The sequence below is a fragment of the Crotalus tigris genome, unplaced genomic scaffold (assembly GCF_016545835.1).
Source record: "Crotalus tigris isolate CLP2741 ecotype Arizona unplaced genomic scaffold, ASM1654583v1 scf7180000017690.20705106771:4171800, whole genome shotgun sequence".
Classification (NCBI taxonomy): Eukaryota; Metazoa; Chordata; class Lepidosauria; order Squamata; family Viperidae; genus Crotalus; species Crotalus tigris.
Window position 1 is genome coordinate 242,501 of NW_024096569.1, and position 16,647 is coordinate 259,147.

The 16,647-nt window shown below is 49.2% G+C and overlaps 2 protein-coding genes across 2 annotated transcripts; both read left to right on the plus strand.

Moving 5' to 3' along the window:
* The first annotated feature begins 2,832 nt into the window (after positions 1 to 2,832).
* On the plus strand, positions 2,833 to 8,131 carry LOC120305675 (asialoglycoprotein receptor 1-like). The gene is made up of 8 exons (XM_039337865.1): positions 2,833 to 3,127; positions 3,923 to 4,048; positions 4,806 to 4,901; positions 5,455 to 5,526; positions 5,646 to 5,738; positions 5,955 to 6,106; positions 6,203 to 6,309; positions 7,458 to 8,131. Exons 2-8 carry the CDS (start codon positions 3,925 to 3,927, stop codon positions 7,585 to 7,587), a joined length of 774 nt encoding a protein of 257 aa, XP_039193799.1. The 5' UTR covers positions 2,833 to 3,127; positions 3,923 to 3,924; the 3' UTR covers positions 7,588 to 8,131.
* A 2,981-nt stretch (positions 8,132 to 11,112) lies between these two features.
* Positions 11,113 to 16,313, plus strand: LOC120305674 (asialoglycoprotein receptor 1-like). Its single transcript, XM_039337864.1, has 9 exons — positions 11,113 to 11,162; positions 12,602 to 12,708; positions 13,246 to 13,371; positions 14,130 to 14,225; positions 14,773 to 14,844; positions 14,964 to 15,056; positions 15,265 to 15,416; positions 15,535 to 15,641; positions 16,084 to 16,313. Exons 3-9 carry the CDS (start codon positions 13,248 to 13,250, stop codon positions 16,211 to 16,213), a joined length of 774 nt encoding a protein of 257 aa, XP_039193798.1. The 5' UTR covers positions 11,113 to 11,162; positions 12,602 to 12,708; positions 13,246 to 13,247; the 3' UTR covers positions 16,214 to 16,313.
* The last annotated feature ends 334 nt before the right edge of the window (positions 16,314 to 16,647 follow it).

The window sequence follows — 16,647 nt, forward strand, 5'->3', positions numbered from 1 at the left end:
GGGAGGGAGGAAGCAGAGCCGAGGGAGGGGGCAACCCATAACCTTATCCCCGGGCTGTAGAAGCTGACCCTCTCCTCCTTTGACACAGGGTGGGCTCCCTTTTCCACACATGCCAAAGCTCCGTTATTCTCGTACGCTCTCTAGTTTGGGCCCATTCCTACAACGCCCGAAACCCAGGTTAAAAAAAACCCAAAGCCACAGCAGTCGCCTGGATTGATTGCCGCCAGACATAGGAGGTCTCTGCAAGTTTGGGCTTCGCCACGTGGACCCACCCACTTTTCCCTTCTTCCTTCGCTTCCCATTTTCAGTTCCAACTGAAACTGCGGGCTCCATTACGGCTGTAAATCGGGCACCAGCTGTAGCTGGGGTTGGACTAGACGGCGTGCAAGAGCCCTCTAGCTTTGGCCAGTTCCTACAGCGCCTGAAACCCAGGTTTAAAAAACAAAGGAACGCAGGGTCTTCCCGCATTTCCATCACTTAGATCGCAGGTCAGGGATGACACTTCGGTAGCTACATGCCTCTGCGTGAGAGCCTGAATCCTTTTCAAGCACGCCAGAACAGGTGTGGATTTGAAGCAGATGGTTCCTATAACAAAGTGAGCTTGTTGATATGGACGACATAAGACGTTGGGGGGGGGATTTGGCTGGGAAAATTATTGTTTAAGTCTTGAACTGGTGTGAGAACCTCAGAGTTAGTTTTGCTTCGACATACCCATGCGGTGTATTCAATAAATAGATTTTCGGAGATGGAATGAACTCTGAGTTTTATTTGGATTCTGGAGCTGGATGTTGACACCTCAGCGGCTTTGGGTTCCTCATGGACCAATCCACGTTTCTCTTCTTCTTTTACTTCGGATTAAAAAAAGGTAATAATGGGAACTGATGTCCAGACCTCTTAAAGTGAATTCTGGGAGTTGAAATCCTGGCTTTTTAAAGGCAATTCTGGGAAGTTGAAGTCCAGATATCTATATAAATAAAAATGTGAATGTTTGTTTGTTCAAAATCTTAAATCTCCGAAAGTTCTTCACCGATTGCTTTGAAATTTTGACACAACATTTCATTCGAATACATGTGTGTTTCTACATATATACCTGTGTAGCGTTACCTTCTCACAGGCTGCCAGAAACCAGGCCCTCCCAGCCCCAGCCCCCTGTGTCAAGCCCTGCCGTAGTGTTCTCTAGGGGTTGCTAAGATGTCTCTTCCAGCCGGAGTTCATGCAGAGTTAGTAGGTAGCCGGCTCTTGTCGTCAAGGAGGGCCTTCCAGGAATGAAAATAACCAGTCACGATAGTCAATGCTATGATGATATCCAACAGCCCAAGGCCGGCATAGCAGCAGGAATAAGAGATTCCTTAGCGATCGTTCAGAGTCAAGTGGGATGGAGGAAAACCCCGGCTCCAGACAGTAGTACGAACAACAACAGTCAGTGTGCTGTAGCAATAGCTTGTCCCCCAGGGCAGCTCCCCCCCACACACACAATGTCCAAAACCTGTACCAGCAGCAATAGTCGCAGTCCAAATAGCCTCCAGGCCAGTGGTTCTCAACCTGTGGGTCGCGACCCCATTTGGGGTCGATCGACCATTTCACGGGGGTCGCCAAGCAAGGCTGTCCACCATTTTTTTTTCCCTTTTCCGGCGGGTGCTTTACTTCCCTTGGGCTGGGCCAGCTGGTGGCCCAGCCGGTGGTCGGCCTGCTCCGTCTCTGCCGCTTGCCAGCTACGCCTCGGCCGGCGCAGGGGGCGGCACCACGCATGCGCGGCGCTCCCGGGCAGGGAAAGTCCTTGATTTATGACCGGTTGGGAAGTCCTCTACTTACGACCGGTTTAGTCCTCGACATACGACCGGTTGGGGGTCGTGGCATTAAAAAGGTTGAGAACCACTGCTCTAAGCCTCTGTTTAAAATATCCTCCTTACGAAGAAAAGCAAATAAAACTTCCAGTTCCTTTACCTTCCCCTGCCGAACTGCAGCCCCGGGCTTTTGCTTTGCTTCCCTTTTCTATTTTTATCTTCAGCCACACTCAAAGCCAGCTGCAGCTGTCCCAATCTCTCCCTTCCCAACCAAGCTCCTGCAAACTCTCTCAGACACCTATATTATATAGATGTCACACCTGTGACAGGTAAAAACATGCTTTTTTTTTGAAAAACAGTGCCATCTGTTGGACGTAAAAGCAACACACGCTACGATTTCAGACAGTCTCTCTATCTGCACAGACCAGCGGTTCTCAACGTTTGTGACGGCGACCCCGTCACACAAACGTTATGCGCATGCATGGCGTGGTGCGCATGGGGGTGGGGCCCCGCGTGCGGCACGCATGCGTGGCGCCACCCCTGGAGGCGCGCCGCCACCCCCATGCACGGCACGCATGCGCGGCGTTGCCCCCCGGAGGCGCGGCGCTGCCCCCATGTGCGGCATGCATGCGCAGTGCGCATGCGCGGCGCCACCCCCGGAGGGGACAAAATGGCGGATCACCGCCTTTGGCGACCCCTGAAAAGTGGTCGATTGACCCCAAATGGGGTCGCGACCCATAGGTTGAGAACCGCTGGCACAGACAATGGAACAACAAAAAATATTGTACACCCACAAGCACTGTGAACTTAAACATCTTACAAACGTGCGCTTTCTCTTTTCTCTTCTCTTTTCTTTCCCCCGCGTGGCCGGGAACAGCTAGTCTTAAATAAGAGGATTCTTGGAACTGAAGTTCTGACATTTTAATCCTTATTTTGCAAAAGCAGTTCCTTGTTCTTTTGTGCTGGTCAGCGTGCACCCGTGTACATCTTAAATCTCTATCCCTCTGCTACTTTCACGTCCTCTTTTTCTACGGTTACAATTCTTACGTTCCAAATATATATAGAGAGAGAACTACCTACTTTGCGATTTTATATTGCACAAAGCTCAGCAGATTACGAATAATACATCCGTATTCTGAAACAACAAAAAGTTCAAGTTAAAGCTTTCGGTCACTACTGGGGGGGTCTGTCTCAGGCAGCTGCTACAGCTTTGGAAAACCCAAAAATTTGGCAGAGGGACGGTGTGGACAGTCCAAACATCACCGGCGTGGGGCATCTGGCGACAGTGGCGGCAGGAGAGACGGTTGACCCACAGCTCCAGCTCGAAAATCCTACAAAAGAAGGTAAAAAGAGGCAATTAAGCTACATTTTTCATTTATTTTGCACGCGTCCCCCCCCCCAAAAAAACCATAATGGCAAGAGAGAAATTTCCACCTCTATCCCCGCCACTTTCCTTAGCCATCGTGGTTAATTTCAGTGTTGACATTTATTGTGTTACTATTTTCCTGTTAATAATAATAATAATAATAATAATGATGATGATGATGATGATGATGTTGGAAGGGACCTTGGAGGTCATTGAGTCCAGCCCCCTGCTCAGGCAGAAAACCATACACCATTTCGGACAAATGGCTGTCCAGTCTCTTTTTAAAAACTTTCAGTGTTGGAGCTTTCACCGCTTCTGGAGGCAAGGAGTTCCACTGATTAATTGTTATAACTGTCAGGAAGTTTCTCCTTAGTTCCAGGTTGCTTCTCTCCTTGATCAGTTTCCATCTGTTGCTTCTTGTCCTGCCTTCAGGCGCCTTGGAAAATAGCTTGACTTCCTCTTCTTTGGGGCAGCCCCTGAGTTATTGGAATACTGCTATCATGTCCCCCCTCGTCCTTCTCTTCGTTAAACTAGACATCCCCAATTCCAGCAACCATTCCTTATATGCTTTAGCCTCCAGTCTCCTGATCATCTTTGTTGCTCTCCTCTGCACTCTTTCTAGAGTCTCAACATCTGTTTTATATCGTGGTGACCAAAACTGGATGCCCTATTGCAAGTGTGGCCTTGCCAAGGCCTTGTAAAGTGGTATTAACACTACCTGTGCTATATTCTTTGAAGCAACAGCGAACCGTGTGTTCTGTGTCCCCTCCAGCCATGGCGGAGTTTGCCCCCCAGGACTCCTGGCGCCAGCGTGTCTGCTCTGCCCGGCGGGTGACCCTCGTCCTGATGGGGCTGCTGGCCGTGGTGACCCTCTCCATTATCCTCTTCGGCTTTGTGGGTGGGTATCCCTCCGGAGTCTGGTTGGGGGGGAGGGGGGGCTTGAGGTGGTTGGACAGGTCTGGGAAGGCCTATAAGTGGTCCTCAACTTACAGCCATTCGTTTAGTGACCGTTCAACGTTACAAAGGGACAGAAAACATCGACATCACCGTTTTTTCACACACCGTTGCAGCCTCCCTGTGATCACCTGTTGTTTTCCTTTTCTTAAAATATTTCTTTTTTACATCCATGGAGGCTTGAAGAAGAAGCAAAGGGAGATGATTTATTAATTCCCCCCCCCACACACACCAGTTAGTGGGGAGTAACAGAGTTCAGAGGGTCGACACCTGAGTTGTGGCGATCTGTAAATTGCCAAGGAGCAGCTACTAATTAACGTTACAAGAGACCCAGAAATAATAATGTCTGTTGCTTGTAGGTAAACTTCCTAGAAGGAAAAAATCTTTTGATGAAAAATCTTTTTATTGTTGATAATATATTCTAGCAGCAAACAGAGGGCTGTGTTCTTCCAGTCAATTGCCCCAAAACACACTGTATAGCACACAATTACTCACAACCATGCACAAAAGATTGATTTAAATGGGCCGCAATGGGCTGCGGTCCATAATCTGCAAAGTGACCCCAGAACGTAGGAAGGATAGCAAGGCCAGGAAAAGAGGGTGGTACACAGAGGCATGGTCATGGGTTCAACGCATGAAGGCAGACTCCTCCTCCTCCTCCTCCTCCTCCATCTCCTTCTTCTTCATCTCCATCTCCACAGGGCGCAAATACTCCACCACCTTGTGGAAGATGCAGGAAGATCTGAAGGCCATCAACCACACAATCACCGCGGAATTAGCTGCTCTGCAACAAAACGGTAAAGTCACAAAATCCCAGGTTTGGGGGGGCGAAAAACGATCTGCCAATCTCTGGGTTTTCTTTAGGGCAATTCTGTGGGGGTGGGGGTGCATTGCTGTGGGCTTGGCACGGTCCAAGATGGAGGCACCTTTGGAAGACCACCGTCTCTCTCTCTCTCTCTCTCTCTCTCTCTCTCTCTCTCTCTCTCTCTCTTTCTCTCTCTCTCTCTCTCTCTCCTTCCTGGCTTCTGTTCTTCCATGAATGTTTGACGCTCAAACCCAAGGCTCTCCAGAGGGGGCCACTTTTAGCCTCGTGGACTTCAACTCCCAGAATTCCTCAGCCAGCCATCGAAGTTGGCGTCCACAAGGCTTAAAGTGCCAAGTAACTTTGGAGATTCCCTGCTCTAATGCAATGTTTCTCAACCTCGTCTGCTGGAAGATGGGTGGACTTCAACTCCCAGAATTCCCCACTAGCCAGGCTGGCTAGTGGGGAATTCTGGGAGTTGAAGTCCACCCATCTTCCATCAGACAAGGTTGAGCAACATTGCTCTGATTTGTTTACATCTTTCCCAGAGACCAACAACGAGAAAACTCTGCAAAACGTCGAGCAGATGGTGAAAAATCTCACTGAAGAAGCAAAGAAAGGTAAATTTGGAAGTAAGGAGGCATTGAAAAGCCCCCCTTTGGCCCCCCCGCATTCGGGAGAGACCCTCCCTCGCCCAGACACAACACCGAGGAGTGACGCTCCCCTTTTCCACCTCCAGTGAAATCCCAGTTCCAGGACCAGATCAAGAAACGTCAAGAGACTCTGGAGCAGCTGAATTGCGACTTGGATAACACAAAACCCAACCAGACAGGTGACCCAGATGGGGGGGGGACAACGGGGTGGGGGTGGATGGGGGGATCTTCCTAGCCCAGTGCTCTCCAGATCTCTGGATTGCACAGGAGGTCCTCGCCTTACGACCGCAAAGGAGCCGCAATTTCCCAGTGCTGCCCACCGCGTTCCTGTCCCCCGCCCCAGCTATAATGATGCCCCCTCTTCTTGCCCCTTCCTCCTCCACCCCCCCCCACAGGGCAGGAGAGGGGCTGCTGCCCCCGGGGCTGGCATCTCTTTCAGCAGAGCTGCTACTCTATCTCCTTTGACGTGAACAGCTGGTACCATGCCAAGCAGGATTGCGAAGGGAAAGAAGCCCACCTGGTGATCATCACCAGCTACGAAGAGAGGGTCAGTGTCTCCACTTCCCCATCCATCGCAGGGAGGTGGGCCAAGGACACCCTCGGTGTCCGGCTGATGCCTGCTCTGCCTTTTTCTCTCGCGTAGCAATTTGTGTTCCAGCTCACCAAAGGGTACAGTGTTTGGATCGGGCTGAGGTGTGAAGGCGGGACGTGGAAGTGGGTGGATGAGACCCCCTACACGGTGCGCAGCACGTGAGTCTGCCCACTCGCCTCTCTCCTCCCTCTCCTGTGTTGGGCTTCTGGTTTTGGGGGGCAGCATTGGCACCTAGCAGGTCCATTTCCAGACTGTAAGCTTTGTGTTTGCACACTTGCACACTTGTCCTCCTGGGGGGGGGTCTTCAGATGCTGAAACCCCCTTGCGCTACTGGACTCCTGGAAACAGACACTCAGGGGCTTCATTGCACAGCGCAAGCCCCCTGGCACCCTGAGGGCACGGGGGTCACGGGATAAGCCCTCCAGGCATTCAAAGCAGCGATGTGGGGACCATGTAGCCGGCCCCACATCTTCGGTGAGATATTGCTGAACATGCAAGGAGCACCTGGTGGGATCCTGGGGCCCACACTGCCCTGGAGAAGGCAGCTGTGCCCCATGGGCTCTGGATACTCTCTTCCAGCAATGTTTCTCAACCTCAGCCACTTTAAGAGAGGCAGACTTCAACTCCCAGAATTCCCTTTAGAATGTTCCCAGAATTCCGTTTAAGATCCCAGGTGTTCAGTTCCCAGAATTCTCTAATTTAAGAGGTCTGAACTTCAACTCCCAGAATTCCTCAGCCAGCATCCCATTAGGGCGTAGACCCCCTCTTCTCCCCAACACCCCTGTGGACATTTTCACCTGGAGGTGGACTGTCCTGTTGCACAACACTCCTGCGAGTCCTTCTTTCCATCAGTCAAGTCTTGATCTCCGAGTGGTGCTCTTTCTCCAGTTCGCCTGCCCAGCTGATGCAGGCTTGTTTGCCAGAGACGGAACCCAAGCCAGTCATTATCTGAATTCTCACAATACGTTCACTGCTCAACTTCCTAACATTACAGCTGTTATTCCCCAGAGTTCACTAACCAGGTTTCCTCAACTGACCCAGATTGGCATCCCCTGCAGCACAAACAAGCGAATTTGCACAATTCCCCCAGGCTACGAAATGGTGCCTTCCTTGTGACCCCCCCCCCGTTCCCCTCACCCTAGTCAGGGGAAAATTGGATGGCTTCTGAGGGCCGTGGTTGGACTAGATGACCTCAGGAATCCTTCCAAATCTTGCCTGGCTTAGCTGCCACTTCCACACAGACAGAAGAGGGTCTTCCTCCCACCCCTGGGCTGACCCCCCCCCTCTTCTGCTTTGCCCCTTCCAGCGACTGGCAGCCCAACAAACCAAGAACTAATGAGCAATTCTGTGCCATGTTCTACCTTGACGGGCTCTGGAGCGACGTCTACTGCCAGAGCAACCATATGTGGATGTGCGAAATGCAGGCGCTGCAGTGAGTCCCAGGGGAGACGCCGCCAGCCGGACCCCCGTGAAGCAGCTGCCCGACGCTTCTTGGAGCCAATAAAACGAATCTGAGACAAAAATCTACCGCAGAAATTGGCCTCTTCTCTGTATCCTGGACGAGTGGAAGGGCGGGCAGCTCCCATCGGTCAGCAGGCAGGCCTGAGCTGGGTGGGGGTGGGGGTCCATCCTGGGATCCCAGCATGGCCTTCACACAACACGCTGAGCGGGCGGTGTTCTGTCTTTGGGGTTTTTTGTGGCTTATCCTGTTTTATTTATTGATTGATTAAGAATCAAATTGTGGGCACCAAACTTACCGTTGGTTGACTCTGGACGGCATCCATTCAGCCATCTATGTCTGTCTGTCTATCTGTCCCTAGCTCTATCATATTTCTATTTCTATTATCTGTCTGTCTGCCTGCCTGCCCATCTATCTGTCTTTCTGTCTGTCTCTCTGTCTGTCTGTCCCTCCGTCCATCCATTCATCCATCCTTCTCATCTATTATCGCTCTCTCTCTCTCTAGCTCTATCATCTGTTTTCTATCATCTCTCTAGCTCTATTTTACTTTCTCTATCATCTCTATCAATTTTAACACCCATCCATCCATCCAGTCAGTCCCTCTGTCCATTTTATCATCTATCTATTCATTCTATTCATTTTATCTACCTATGTGTCAGTCTGTCTATTTGTCCCTCTCTATCTATCATTATCTATCACCTGTCTGTTGCTATCTAGCCACCCACCCTATCTATCTATCTATCTATCTATCTATCTATCTATCTATCTATCTATCTATCTATCTATCTATCTATCTATCATCTGGAAAAGATAATCAAACAACGAATCAGCGAACACCTAGAGGCAAACAAAGTCATTACTAAAAGCCAACATGGGTTTGTCAAAAACAGATCATGCCAGACAAATCTTATTGCATTCTTTGACCAAGTGACAAAATTAATGGATCAGAGGAATGCTGTGGATATAATTTACTTGGACTTCAGTAAGGCATTTGATGAAGTAGATCACAACCTACTACTTGACAAGATAGAAAAATGTGGGGTAGACAGAATCACCACCAGATGGATCTGAAGCTGGCTGACCGGCCGTACTCAGCATGTGGTCCTCAATGGAACCGCATCTGCATGGAGGGAAGTGTGTAGTGGGGTGCCCCAGGGCTCTGTTCTGGGCCCAGTACTCTTCAACATCTTCATCAACGATTTGGACGAAGGGATAGATGGGGAACTCATCAAATTTGCAGACGACACCAAGCTGGCAGGAATAGCCAACACTGCAGAAGTTACAGGCTTAGGATACAGAAGGATTTGGACAGACTTGAACACTGGTCGCTATCTAACAAAATGAAATTCAACGGTGAAAAAAGTAAGGTTCTACATTTAGGCAAGAAAAACCAAATGCATAGGTATATTATAAGGGGTACCTTGCTCAATACTAGCAACTGTGAGAGGGACCTCGGAGTCCTAGTGGACAATCACTTAAACAGGAGCCAGCCGTGTGCTGCAGCTGCCAAAAAAGCCAACACAGTGCTGGGCTGCATTAACAGAGGGATAGAATCAGGATCCGGTGAAGGGTTAATACCTTTTACAAGGCCTTGGTAAGGCCACACTTGGAATCCTGCATCCAGTTTTGGTCACCACAATGTAAAAATGTGTTGAGACTCTAGAAAGAGTGCAGAGGAGAGCAACAAAGATGATCAGGGGACTGGAGGCTAAAGCATATAAGGAATGGTTGCTGGAATTGGGTATGTCCAGTTTAATGAAGAGAAGGACGAGGGGGGACATGATAGCAGCGTTCCAATATCTCAGGGGCTGCCCCAAAGAAGAGGAAGTCAAGTTATTCTCCAAAGCACCTGAAGCAGGATAAGAAGCAACGGATGGAAACTCATGTTCATATTAGTAAAGTAAAGTTGGAAGGGACCTTGGAGGTCATCTAGTCCAACCCTCTGCTCGGGCAGGAAACCCTACACCATTTCGGACAAGTGGCTGTCCAGTTTCTTCTTAAAAACTTCCAGTGTTGGAGCATTTACTGCTTCTGGAGGCAAGCTGTTCCACTGGTTAATTGTTCTCACTGTCAGGAAGTTTCTCCTTAGTTCTAGGTTGCTTCTCTCCTTGATTAGTTTCCACCCGTTGCTTCTTGTCCTGCCTTCAGGTGCTTTGGAAAATAGCTTAATTCCCTCTTCTTTATGGCAGCCCCTGAGATATTGGAATACTGCTATCGTGTCCCCCCGTTAAACTAGACATACCCAATTCTAGCAACCGTTCCTTATATGTTTTAGCCTCCAGAGAAGCAACCTAGAACTAAGGAGAAACTTCCTGACAGAGAAAAATTAACCAGTGGAACAACCTGCCTCCAGAAGCAGTAAATGCTCCAACACTGGAAGTTTTAAAGAAGAGACTGAATAGCCATTTGTCCGAAATGGTGTAGGGTTTCTTGACTGAGCAGGGGGTTGGAGTAGATGACCTCCGAGGTCCCTTCCAACATAATAATAATAATAATAATAATAATAATAATAATAATAATAATAAAGTTGGAAGGGACCTTGGAGGTTATCTAGTCCAACCCCCTGCTCAGGCAGGAAACCTTATACCATTTCAGACAAATGGCTGTCCAGTCTCTTCTTAAAAACTTCCAGTGTTGGGGGAGGGAGGGAGGAAGAATAACAGAATAACAGACTCAGAAGGGACCTTGGAGATCATGTAGTCCAACCACCTGCTCAGGCAGGAAACCCTGTACCATTTCGGACAAATGGCCGTCCAGTCTCTTCCTAAAAACTTCCAGTGTTGGAGCATTCACCGCTTCTGGAGGCAGGTTGTTTTTTATTTATTATTATTATTATGGATCATCGCACAGTCAGCCAGATGTTCAGACTTGATTTGGCATTTTGTCTACCTATCGAGTCCTTACCCAGGACCTGGAATAGGCAGATGTGGATGTTTGATGGTATTACAGGTATCGTCGCAGGATGGAAGCAGTTCCTAGTAGGGCCGCCTTTTGCAATTGACTAACGGCGAATTTGTCAATGCCGATAATGGTGTTCAAGTGGTGCTCCAGTTGTTTTGGGATTGCACCCAAGGAGCCTAAGACTATTGGTGCCACCCTTGCTTGCTTTTGCCACAGTCTTTCTATTTCTATTTGTAGGTCTTTGTATTTTGTTATCTTCTCCAGCTCTTTCTCGTCTGTTCTGCTGTCTCCAGGCACTGCCATGTCCACTATCCAGACTTTTTTGTCTTTCTTATCGACAATTGTTAAGTCTGGGGTGTTATGTTGCAGGTTCTTGTCTGTTTGAATTCTGAAGTCCCAGAGCAGTTTAATTTTATCATTTTCTATGACTTTCTCTATTTTATGATCCCACCAGTTTTTGCTTACAGGCATATGATATTTTTTGCAGATCAGTTATTCTTTGTTTCAATTCTTTTATTTCTTTAGTTAGAGGGTTTTGTTCTTCCTGAGGAAGTGGTGCCTGGTTTCCAAATGAGAACAGTTGTATATCTCTGCTGGATTCCTTCACTGCCAACTTCCCCTGGTTTGCCTCTACATTCTGAATTATTTCTGGTAAGGCTTTGATTTCTTTGCTCTGGGTAAACCTTTGCAGTTTGTCGAATTCTGTTTCTGTGAATACTTTATTTCGTATTATAAATCGGTGTTGATCTGCTAGTCTCTGTTCTGTTATTTCTGATTCTCGATGTTGTTCTTTCCAGAACTGGTGCATTCGTTTTAGATATCCTCTTCTTGTTGGACTTGATCTGTAGTAACAGATCATTATTTCTTTGTTTTCAGTCACTGTGTATCTGCAACGGGTAGACACCTCTTCTTCCAGTAGTTCTGCAGCTGCTGGCCCTGGTTGCTCAGCCAACAGTCCTGAGTCCTGTAACCCATTTTTCACCAGATATCCAGGAACTCCAATATCTAGTGCGGACCTTGTTAACCCGGGCGACGTCCGAGCCGTTATGGCATTCTGAAATTTACGTCTCACCATATTTTTTATGGGAGAGACACTCTTTGTCTGACTCCTCTGATGAGACCTGTCCAGTATGGTTGAACCTCTGGCATAGCTCTCGTCTTCCTCAGAGTACACAAGCCCCACAACCACGTCAAGGTAGTGCCTCACTGGGGGATTATTATTATTATCGATCATCACACAGTCAGCCAGATGTTCAGACTGGATTTGGCATTTTGTCTACCTATCGATTCCTTACCCAGGACCTGGGATAGGCAGATGTGGATGTTTGATGGTATTACAGGTATCATCGCAGGATGGAAGCAGTTCCTAGTAAGGCCGCCTTTTGCAATTGACTAATAGCGAATTTGTCAATGCCAATTGTGTTCAAGTGGTGCTCCAGTTGTTTTGGGATTGCACCCAAGGAGCCTATGAATATTGGTACTACCCTTGCTTGCTTTTGCCACAGTCTTTCTATTTCTATTTGTAGGTCTTTGTATTTTATTATCTTCTCCAGTTCTTTCTCGTCTATTCTGCTGTCTCCAGGCACTGCCACATCCACTATCCAGACTTTTTTGTCTTTCTTATCGACAATTGTTAAGTCTGGGGTGTTATGTTGCAGGTGCTTGTCTGTTTGAATTCTGAAGTCCCAGAGCAGTTTATTATTATTATTATTATTATTATTATTATTATTATTATTATTACTACTACTACTACTACTACTACTACTACTACTACTACTACTACTACCAGGAGACGGAGAGTTCTAATCCCACCTTAGGCACGAAAGCCAGTCCCTCTCTCGCAGTCCACCCCACCTCACAAGCTGCTGTTGTTGGAAAAAGGAATTTTAGATAATATATTTGCCACCTTGAGCTGTTTTATAAAAGAATAATAAAGTAATAATAAGAAGTAAAGAAAAATTTGCAGAGGGAGGTCATGGCTTTCTGCCTTCCTCCCCTTTGGAGACCCCCAGCGCTACGGGGCAGTTTCCTTCCAAGCCGGATCTCGGCTGCAGCTTTGGAAAACCCTAAAATTTTTGAACCTGGCACAGGGACGGTGTGGACAGTCCAAAGATCACCGTCGTGGGGCGTCTGGCGACAGTGGCGGCAGGAGAGACGGTTGACCCACAGCTCCGGCTCGGAAATCCTAAAAAAGAAGGTAAAAAAAAAAGGCAATTAACCACATTTTTCATTTATTTTGCATGCATCCATTTCCCCCCACCCAAAAAATTCCATAATGGCACGAGAGAAATGTCCACCGCTACCCTCTTTGCATCCCCGCCTCTTTCCTTTCTCGTCCTTCCCTCTGTTGCTTTGGGGAATAACATGACCCCCTCTTCTTTGTGGCAGCCCCCCAAATACTGGAACGCTGCTGCTGTGTCTCCCCTATTTCTTCTTTTCTTTAGACTAGCCAAACCCAAGTCCCGCAGCCGTTCTTCGTATGTTTTAGTCTCCAGGCCTTGGATCGTCTTCGTTGCTCTTCTCTGCCCTTTCCAAACTCTCAACATCATTTTTTTATATTGTGGTGACCAAAACTGGATGCTCTATTGCAAGTGTGGCCTTACCAAGGCCTTGTAAAGCGGTGTTGACACCCCTGGAGTAGATGACTACCAAGGTCCCTTCCAACGTTATTATTATTATTATAAGCCATTGGCCATGATGCAACAGAGAGCTTTTTGTTCTGTGTCCCCTCCAGCCATGGCAGGGTTTGCCCCCCAGGACTCCTGGCGCCAGCGTGTCTGCTCTGCCCGGCGGGTGACCCTCGTCCTGATGGGGCTGCTGGCCGTGGTGACCCTCTCCATCACTGTCTTCGGCTTTGTGGGTGGGTATCCCTCAGGAGTCTGGTTGGGGGGAGGAGGGGGGCTTGAGGTGGTTGGGCAGGTCTGGGAAGGCCTATAAGTGGTCCTCAACTTACAGCCATTCGTTTAGCGACCGTTCAACGTTACAAAGGCACGGAAAACGACGTACGATCTTTTTTCACACCTACGACCGTTGCAGCCTCCCTGTGATCACCTGTTGTTTTCCTTAAAATATTTCTTTTTTACATCCATGGAGGCTTGAAAAAGCAGCAAAGGGAGACGATTTATGAGTCTCCCCCCCCCCAGTTAGTGGGGAGTAACAGAGTTCAGAGGGTCGACACCTGAGTTGTGGTGATCTGTAAATTGCTAAGGAGAAGCTACTAATTAACGTTACAAGAGACCCAGAAATAATAAAGTCTGTTGCTTGTAGGTAAACTTCCTAGAAGGAGAAAATGTTTTTAGGAACACCGTTGTTGATAATATATTCTAGCAGCAAACAGAGGGCTGTGTTCTTCTAGTCAATTAACCTAAAACACACTGTATAACACACAATTAATCACAACCATGCACAAAAGATTGATTTAAAGGGGCCGCAATGGGCTGAGGTCCATAATCTGCAAAGTGACCCCAGAACGTAGGAAGGATAGCAAGGCCAGGAAAAAAGGGAGGTACATGGAGGAGGCAGGGACACGGGTTCAAGGCAGACAGGCAGGCAGGCAGGCAGCCCTCACCTCCTCCTCCTCTTCCTCCTTCTCCTTCTTCTTCATCTCTGTCTCCACAGGGCGCAAATACTCTACCACCTTGTGGAAGATGCAGGAAGATCTGAAGGCCATCAACCGCACAATCGCCACGGAATTAGCCGCTCTGCAACAAAATGGTAGGAGGATCACCATCTCTCTCTCTCTCTCTCTCTCTCTCTCTCTCTCTCTCTCTCTCTCTCTCTCTCTCTCTCTCTCTCTCCTTCTTGGCTTCTGTTCTTCCATGAATGTTTGACGCTCAAACCCAAGGCTCTCCAAAGGGGGCCACTTTTAGCCTCGTGGACTTCAACTCCCAGAATTCCCTGCCAGCCATTGAAGTTGGAGTCCACAAGGCTTAAAGTGCCAAGTAACTTTGGAGATTCCCTGCTCTAATGCAACGTTTCTCAACCTCGTCTGCTGGAAGGCAGGTGGACTTCAACTCCCAGAATTCCCCACTAGCCAGCCTGGCTAGTGGGGAATTCTGGGAGTTGAAGTCCACCTGCCTTCCAGCAGACGAGGTTGAGAAACGTTGCATTAGAGCAGGGAATCTCCAAAGTTACTTGGCACTTTAAGCCTTGTGGACTCCAACTTCGATGGCTGGCAGGGAATTCTGGGAGTTGAAGTCCACCCATCTTCCCGCAGACAAGGTTGAGCAACACTGCTCTGATTTGTTTACATCTTTCCCAGAGACCAACAACGTGAAAACGATCGAAAAAACAAACCAGGCAGTGATACATGTCACCAGCGATGGAAAAGAAAGTAAATTTGGGAGTAAGGGAGGCGTTGAAAAGTCACCCCTTTGGCCCCCACATTCGGGAGAGACCCTCCTTTGCCCAGACCCAACACCAAGGAGTGACCCTCCCCTTCTCCACCTCCAGAGATGTCCCACTTCCAGGACCAGATCCAGAAACTTGAAAGGGTTCTGCAGCAGCTGAATTGCGACTTGGAGGACACAAAACACAAGCGGTCAGGTGACCCAGATGGGGGGGACAACAGGGTGGGGGGGGACGGGGGACCTTCCCAGTCCAGCGCCCTCCAGATCTCTGGATTGCACCGGGGGTCCTCGCCTTGCGACCCCAAGGGGCCCCAAATTCCCACTGCTGCCTACCGTATCCCTGTCCCCCGCCTCAGCTCTAATGGTGCCCCCCCTCTTCTCCCCCCTCCAACCGCCCCCCATAGGGCCGCAGAGGGGCTGCTGCCGCCGGGGCTGGCATCTCTTTCAGCAGAGCTGCTACTGGTTCTCCTCTGCGGAGAAGAGCTGGCCTGAAGCCAAGCAGGATTGCGAAGAGAAGCAAGCCCACCTGGTGATCATCACCAGCTACCTAGAGAAGGTCAGTGTCTCCACTTCCCCATCCATCGCAGGGAGGGGGGCCAAGGCCACCGGACTGGCAGAGGGCGGAGACCCTCGGTGTCCGGCTGATGCCTGCTCTGCCTTTGTCTCTCGCGTAGCAATTTGTGTCCCGGCTCACCAAACCAAACACCGTTTGGATCGGGCTGAAGTTCAACGGCCAGACGTGGAATTGGGTGGACGGGACACCCTACATGGTGCGCAGGATGTGAGTCTCCCCACTGGCCTCTCTCCTCCATCCACCCATCCCGTATTGGGCTTCTGCAACCAGGCCAGAGACGGAATCAAACCTAGTCTCGCAATATGTTCACTGCTCAACAGGCCTTCCTACCATTACAGCTGCGATAACCCAGAGTTCACTAACCAGGTTTCCTCAACTGACTCAGATTGGTATCCTTTGCAGCACAAACAAGCCAATTTGCACAATTCCCCCAGGCTACGAAATGCCGCCTCCCTTGTGACCCCCCCCCCGCTCCCCTCACCCTAGTCAGGGGAAAATTGGATGGCTGCTGCGGGTCGGGTTGGACTAGATGACCTCAGGGATCCTTCCAAATCTCATCCGGCTTAGCTGCCTCCTCCACACAGATAGACGGGGGTCTTCCTCCCACTCCTGGGCTGACCCCCCCCCTCTTCTGCTTTGCCGTTTCTAGTGACTGGCGGCCCAACGAACCAGTGGCTTACGACGAATTCTGCACCATGATTTACCGGGATGGGCTGTGGAGCGAAATCTTCTGCCAGTCCCGCTTTAGGTGGTTGTGCGAAATGCAGGCGCTGCAGTGAGTCCCGGGGGAGACGCCGCCAGCCGGACCCCCGTGAAGCAGCTGCCCGACGCTTCTTGGAGCCAATAAAACGAATCTGAGACAAAAATCTAAGGCAAAAATTGGCCTCTTCTCTGCATCCTGGACGAGTGAAAAGGCGAGCAGCTCCCATCGGTCAGCAGGCAGGCCTGAGGTGGGTGGGGGGTTAGGGGGGTTTTCCAGCCTGGGACCCCAGCATGGCCTTCGCACAACACGCGGTGTTCTGTCTTTCTGGGTTTTGTGGCTTATCCTCTTTATTTATTGATTAAGAAAACATATGTGGGCACCAAACTTACCGTTGGTGATTCTGGACGACATCCATTCAGCCACCTATGTCTGTCTGTCTGTCTCTAGCTCTATCATATTTATATTTCCATTTCTATTATTTCTATTTTTGTCTGTCTGCCTTCTGTCTGT